Source organism: Labeo rohita, unplaced genomic scaffold, assembly GCF_022985175.1.
Source record: "Labeo rohita strain BAU-BD-2019 unplaced genomic scaffold, IGBB_LRoh.1.0 scaffold_800, whole genome shotgun sequence".
Taxonomy (NCBI): domain Eukaryota; kingdom Metazoa; phylum Chordata; class Actinopteri; order Cypriniformes; family Cyprinidae; genus Labeo; species Labeo rohita.
Genome location: NW_026129745.1, coordinates 30,235 through 37,656, shown reverse-complemented (window position 1 = coordinate 37,656; position 7,422 = coordinate 30,235). Strand labels below are relative to the sequence as shown.

The following is a 7,422-nucleotide window of genomic DNA, read 5'->3' as shown; positions in this document are numbered from 1 at the left end:
AACAATCACTCAGTGCACAACTGGTCACTCCATAGAGAGAAGAGAGGGGTGGGGCGAGCAGGGCTCATTAACATTTAAAGGAGCAATTCATTAGAATAGGTTGATTTTTGCAGAGCTCATTTTGACAAGGTAAAAAGGGTGTTGTTTTACACTACCATTGATATCCAGCCATGATCTCAAACATGAATGCCACAGTTCAGGCTCACATCATACCATCAAACACTACATGCAGTTCAGAAAGGTCAGCAAAGAGCTGGAAGTTAGAGTCATCAAATGGTTTGACTACTTGTGGACCAACAAGAAAGCAGTTGATGAGCAGGATGTCTTAAAGAATCTGCCCAATAAACTGCGAGCTGAGATTGCTATTAATGTACATCTGGATAAACTGAAGAAGGTCCGTATCTTCCAGGACTGTGAAGCTGAGCTTTTGACTGAACTGGTGCTCAAGCTGCGGCCACAGGTCTTCAGTCCCGGAGACTACATCTGCCAAAAGGGAGACATAGGAAAAGAGATGTACATTATTAAAGAGGATCATCTTGCTGTTTTGGCCGATGATGGGGTGACTCAGTATACACACTTGATGGCCGGCAGCTTTGGTGAGATTATCATCCTCATAAAAGACAGAACCTTATACAGTAGCCTTGATGACCATTCAATAGCAATAATATATGAACACTTTACAACAATGACAGGACAAGACAAAACCTACAAAATTGTTCACATGCATGTGGAATTGTGGACAGTAAATGTCATGGAACTGACCTCAACTGATTGTCTTACAAAACATATAATAATAAGGTTTTCTCCATCCCACTTAAAGATGTACTTTTTCTGTAATGCTTTGCTAATTAGAAAAGGATGCACACATAAAAAATGAACACTATTTGTGATATACCATTAATTTGTGTAAACACAGATGAGACTCCACACATATCAGTCTTCAAAAAACAGACAAACAAACAAAAACTTCTAGACTTCTACAAATGTTTTATTCTACATTTATGAAGAGGTACCAATCATTATTCTTTAGTACTGCCATGTTAAGATCACATGACTAGTCCTGTCATTCAGTTTACTTATGTTTATATATATTAGAGATGGGTAGTACAGTTTAGTTGCTATCACAAATCATTCAATGTAAGATGGATGGCTAAATCTCTAGCACCACATAAAAAATCATATTGATTAATTTTTGAATATCATTTTGCGGTCTAAATTTGATGATAAAAGCACTGCGTACATATTGTTCTCACAAAAACAAACACATAATGCCAAGTGTAGTCTGATTCACAAATGAATGATTTGAGCAGCTTCTTTCAAAGGTGACAAATCTTTTTCCATGTTTAAGTGCTACAATCGGGTCCCGAGTTTATCTACTAACGCAGAAAATGTGAAAAAGGACAACCCAGTAATTTTGTTTTGGTAATCCTTTATCTGCAAGCATGTAAAAAAATAAATAAACATTTTGCTCCCCCTCGTGATGCGGTAAAAGGATCTTATTATAATATTAGCACCCTTAAACTGCATGTTTCCACCTTCTTCACCGTCATTTTGTTTTCACAAGTGACAACGGTGTAGAAGTTTTAACACCATGGCAAAAATTCAAACAAAGCATGCTAACTGTTCTGTTGTTGGCTGCAACATGGAAGAAAAAAGATGTTTTTAGCAAAGTATCTGAGATATTAGCTGTAAAGGCACAGTCCTATTCTGGAAAAAAGGGTGCATTTTCAAAATGATATAATAAATGATCTGTGGGGTATTTAGGGGCATAATAGGTCTCCTTTAATGGTTCAGTTTGACCAATCATTCACTGAATTAACTTATTATTATGTTTGTGGGATAGAAGTACTGCAGTAGTGTCTGTTGGTTGTTACAGGTCTTTTGTCGCTAATAAAACGTGTGATCAATCTTTTTTCTTTAATAATTACTACAGTCTAATTACTAAGTCTCTGTACTGATTTGGAAGCATCAGCCTTTGTGTAAAAACAGACAAGTCTGGTGAGTCCACCAATGTATTGCTCTTTTTATTCATTGAAATGATGGTCACTCAGCCTGAAAAGGTAGACGACTGGTCATTTTCTGCCAGGACATTATTTGTTAAATTTAAAGACATTTTCCTTTCTCTCTAAAACACAGCACAATTCAGAACAAAGGTAAAACCTCAAGAAAAAATCTGTATAGAAAAGTCCTTCATCTTAACATGTTAGTACATTGGGTCCTGTTTTTATGGACTTATTTCAGAGTGCAGGCAGCTTTTTCTTAGTTTGTGTAATCAAAATGAAGGACAAAAGATGAACATTAGGTTTGTAATTGATACCTGAATCTGTAAACTTTAAAACTTGATCTTTGTGTTTTATCAAAGCAAGCAATTGTTTGGTTTCCAACATTCTTCAAAAATCTAATTTTGTGTTCAGGGGAAACTTTCATACAGGTTAGGAACAAATTGAGGGTGAGTAAGTAATGACTTTATTATTATTATTATTATTATTATTAATTATTATTATTATTATTATTATTTTATTAATTTTTTTATTAATTTTATTTTTTTTTTGGGGGGGCACTATCCATTTAAAGGTTTTTCATGGACGCATTAATGCCAATAAAGAGTCTTTATTTTTGAGTGCACTACATGAGTCTGTCCATCAGAGGGAGTTTGCAACACACAGAGAGTGCCTTTGCCTGAAGTTCTGTAGCCAAATCTGCTCCTGGAGATCTAGTGCAGTTTAACTCTGTTAATAAACACATCTAACCTGTAACATTACAGGCAGGTGTGCTGGAGCAGGGTTTAACTGAACTCTACAGAAAGATTGGCTACCCCTGATGAATACTCATATTTAGCACTGAATTTATCAATAAAATGTGTTAAATCATGAGTTTGATAACAAAGATACACTGTTAGACTATGCCATATATCAAGTTCATACCATATATCAAGTTCCTAATTAATTTACTTTTGATCCAGAGCAATAGAGAAAATCATAAGTAATAACTAGTTTTATAAATCACTAACAAAGTAGTGTGAGAAGCCAAAATTGACTTTGTTTTCAGAGTTCAGTGCTGTGACTGGTGTGATTTCTCATTTCACTGTCTACTGTCAGGCACATTAATAGTGGAAAAAAAAATAAAATAAAAAAGGAGATAATAAAGCAACTCTACAGATGAACACATTTTCTGTTCCTTTGGTAACTTTTTTTCTCATAGCTAATTAAGTTTCCTTTTATTTCTATAAAAATAAATTTACACAGGATTGTGGCCAAGACGTATAAAGTAAAAAAAAAAAAGTGAAATTTCCTAGCAGTCAAAAGGCAAAGCCATACAAAATAAATATAAAATATAGCCCTAAGTCACTTATAATTTATTATTAGCCTATTATTATTATTAGGCTATTATTATTTTAATAACTGGTTAAGGCTATATTTTGTTAACGCCTGACAATTATGCCAATAAAGTTTTGACTTTATCATTGTATTTATTCCATTTACATATAGAACGTTAAGTAACAAAATCGAAATTAGGGGGGGGGAACCTGCGTGACCATAGTAACCCGGGATTATCAGAGATTTATTACCATTTTATTTTGAGTTAAAGTATTATATTCATTATTATAGAAATGAATACATTATTAAATGATTATATTAACAACAGGGGATGCTGTCTATGTGAATGCTGTCTGTGCGCGATGCATTCGAAAGAAGTTTATCATTAATAAATATTACCCAAAGTACATCAAATAAAATAGGCCTACAAGATATTTTTATCCAACCTTCTATTAACTGATTGTTTTTTCAGTATTATTATTATTATTATTATTATTATTATTATTTTATTTTTGTTTATGTTGGACATATGTTATATGACTGGGATTTTTACTGGAATGCAGTTTAAAGGTTGAATTATATTTTATTTTGTTTCGTCTAATTATTAGACTAGTGTTTTACTGAGGAATGAATCATTCACATAGTTTAATTTGTAAATGAAAACACACTCATTTATCGTCACACACTGCATAAATACAATCAAAGTCAACACTTTATTGGCATAATTGTCAAGCATTAATAAAATTAGCCCTAATCAGTTATTAAAATAATAATAGCCTAACCATAATAATAATAATAATAATAATAATAATAATAATAATAATAATAAATAAGTGACTATATTTTTATATTTATTTTGTATCGCTTTGCCTAACGTTCTGCCCTATATGCTAGTATTTGCTATATTTTGCAAACACTGTAAAAACGACAATTATGCCAATAAAGTTTTGACAGAAGTTTTGATTGTATTTATGCCCGTGTGTGACGATAAATGATTTACAAATGAAACCACATCAATATATAGGCTAGTCTATTAATTAGACGAAATAAAATAGAATATATGTCAAATTCAACCTTTAAACTGCATTCCAGTAAAAATCCCAGTCATATAGCATATTCAATTTTTTACTGTATCATTTACATTCAAAACTTTAAGTAAAGAAATAGAAATTAAGGTAATATGATGGGGCGATTAAATATTTTTATCTTTGTTGGGACTATCTTTGACTGCACCACTCCAATTTTCTCTGGGTAGGAGATCCCAAGGTCACAAATAAGGGGGTCCCGCACGGCTATCTAATTAAATGTATGTACTCCAGGCAGAATTACTATAAATCACAATTCACTTTTTAATTACAATAATAAATTCACTTTATTAAATACAATAGTTTGTATCTGAGTTTGCTCACAAGCTGACAAGCGATGCTCATATGAGCTGGAAATACACAAGTTTAGAGGGTGACAACACTTCCAAAAATCATACCAAACACCACAATAGCAAAAAGAAAAGAAAAAAAAAAAAAAATACAATAAACCCAAAAGAAATTACAATCTTCTTACACAGCACACTGACTCATACGTAAAAGAGAAAATGTAGACATTCTTGACACCCCACACTTGTGCATATGGAAGTGAATATACCCCTCTTTTGTACTCACACTGAGCAAGACTATAGGTCAAAGCTTCGCAAGAGCACAACAGAATTGTCAAATAAAAATACAAAAAAAAAAAAAAAAAAAAAAAAACACACACACAAGTCATGGGCAACACTCAAAATATAATAATTCACAAAACCAAAGAATACCTCACAAAACAAAATAAAAAAAAAATAAATAAATACATAAAAAAAAAAAAAGGTGGGAAATACAATGATCAGTTGAGCTGGACTGAGAAACTCTTTACAACGTTTAGCTGATCGCACATATACACCGTTGAAGGGCTATAATCCCCACACACTTCCTAAAAGAAGGAAAGGCTCTTAACACTTATATAAAAGGGTAGCAAATTAGTGCGAACAAAGATACACTTGATTTTTCACAACAAAATGACGTACCATAGATCGTCAACCCTCACGTGCAATATATTGTGCAGCTCGTTAAGCATTTACCCTCATCCAGCCCAAAATAACGAGTATAAGAAACTCAAGGTATCTCCTATTAAGTGCACTATGTAGTGGAATTCATTCAGTATCCACAAGTCCTTCAGTTTAGAGTACGGAAACGTCTAAGGCACACGTCTAAAAAACAACTGAAAAGCAATTGCACTTTAACACTACATTCAAACATGTGGGATAACATGCCACAAGAAAAAAAAACCTACCAAAAATCGTTCTCCCAGCGACAAACAACCATCTGCATACCAAACAATTGAAAGGCGCTCTTCTACTAGTCGGAAGTAGGCATTTAAAGGGAATCCTGCCTATCACCGCAGGTACAACATCGCCTCCTAGTGGCTTGGCCTCAGTAAAAAAAAAAAAACGAATACAAAGGAATGATACAAATATTACAGAAAAAAAGAGGATCAGTTAATGGACTTACAAAACTGTGGGATGCATGAAATGTTTGTAGGACTATTTGATTTACTTTATGTAATATTTATTAATGATCAACTTCTTTTGAATGCTGTCTACATCGGGAACAGACAACATTGGCGTAGACAGCGTCGCATAATATTATCATTTAATATTGTATTAATTTCTATAATAATGTATATAATAATTTCTTAACTCAAAATAAAAAGGGTAATAAATCCATCTCTGATAATCCCGGGATACTATGGTCACGCAGGTTTGTTTACGCATGAAACTCGTGGCCACGAGAAATGGATGTCGTTCCCTCATCATAGCATCTTAAGTGAACCGAAGGTGTCCCCTCCCGGTCACCGTAGTATAGTTAGTTATTGAATTTTATTATATTTTTAAATGACTTATACTATACTGTACTATACTGCTTTTACTTGTATATAATTCAAGTGTGATTGATAAATGAGACCCATTTTCCTTTGATTGCAGTGTTGCTATTAGACCATCATTTGTAAAACAAGAAACAGTAAATTCTTGTACCTTAAGTAAATTCATCTAAAAGCAGAATCAGATTTAACTGTGATTTTCTGCTGTTACAATCAGTTTAACTGGTAAGATCCTCAGAGGGGAAGTTGTGCAGAGATTATATAAGAATGGAAAGACAGTTTCTGTGAAGGCTGTTGTGAATGTACACAGACAGATGTTAGTTAGAGGATCAGAGAACGACACCTTTCCTCTGTCATAGTCCAGATGAACTCTCACACGCTGCAGCTTCTCTTTAACAGTCAAGCGAGTCAAGGGTTGATCTGGAGATTGTGAGCAGTATTCACTGTCCATGTACCGCACACGCCAGACATTAGACTTAAAGAAAACCTCTCCCTTCCTTTGGTTTGATGCTGTGGTTATTCCAATAGTCCAGTATGTATTGTCTCCAACCTCCACATCCCAGCAGTGTGTTCCTGAGTTAAAGCCCTCAGAACCCAGAACACATGGATAATAGTCAAACCTCTCTGGATTATTAGGAACATTTTGATATACATCACCGTACGACACACTGGTCAGATCAGTAGAGAGTGTGAGCCAACAAGCTGCTGTGTTTGGATCTAGAGTCAGTGAAGCTGCAAAGAGAATAAAATCAGATTTGTTTGTGTTTTGTTAGTTTGCTGTGTGCAGGGATGAGCAGTATTTAATACATTTAATCTTAGTATGTTTGTATTTAGTATTTTTGTACATTTGTTGATACAGGAAATCAGCAGTCTAATAAAGATGTTGGTTCGCAAAAAGTATTTTATGTATTTTGAAAATACAAAAATACTTAGATTAAATGTATTTAAATACAAAACAGTATTTTGTATTTCGAATACATGTATTTGAAATACTGCTCATCCCTGGCTGTATGATCTTATGAAATAAAGTTCACATTCATCTCAACTTCATAGTGATTATTAAATGTATTTCTATCAAATGTTAATCTGTCTCTCTTTGTTTATATCTGAACTATTTAATCTTTTGTGTCTGCTGGTGTCAGATCTGCTGGAGACTCACTGTGTTGGACAGTTTCCTGCATCTTCTTCCAGACTCTGA

The 7,422-nt window shown here is 33.6% G+C and overlaps 1 protein-coding gene and 1 pseudogene across 1 annotated transcript; one reads left to right on the top strand and one right to left on the bottom strand.

The window, feature by feature from the left end:
- Positions 1–170: 170 nt before the first annotated feature.
- LOC127162016 (cyclic nucleotide-gated olfactory channel-like) lies at positions 171–6,119 on the top strand (annotated as a pseudogene).
- Positions 6,120–6,411: 292 nt separating this feature from the next.
- LOC127162015 (E3 ubiquitin-protein ligase TRIM39) lies at positions 6,412–7,416 on the bottom strand. The gene is made up of 2 exons (XM_051104790.1): positions 7,384–7,416; positions 6,412–6,956 (listed from the first exon to the last, which is right to left on the bottom strand). Exons 1-2 carry the CDS (start codon positions 7,403–7,405, stop codon positions 6,412–6,414), a joined length of 567 nt encoding a protein of 188 aa, XP_050960747.1. The 5' UTR covers positions 7,406–7,416.
- Between the last annotated feature and the right edge of the window lie 6 nt (positions 7,417–7,422).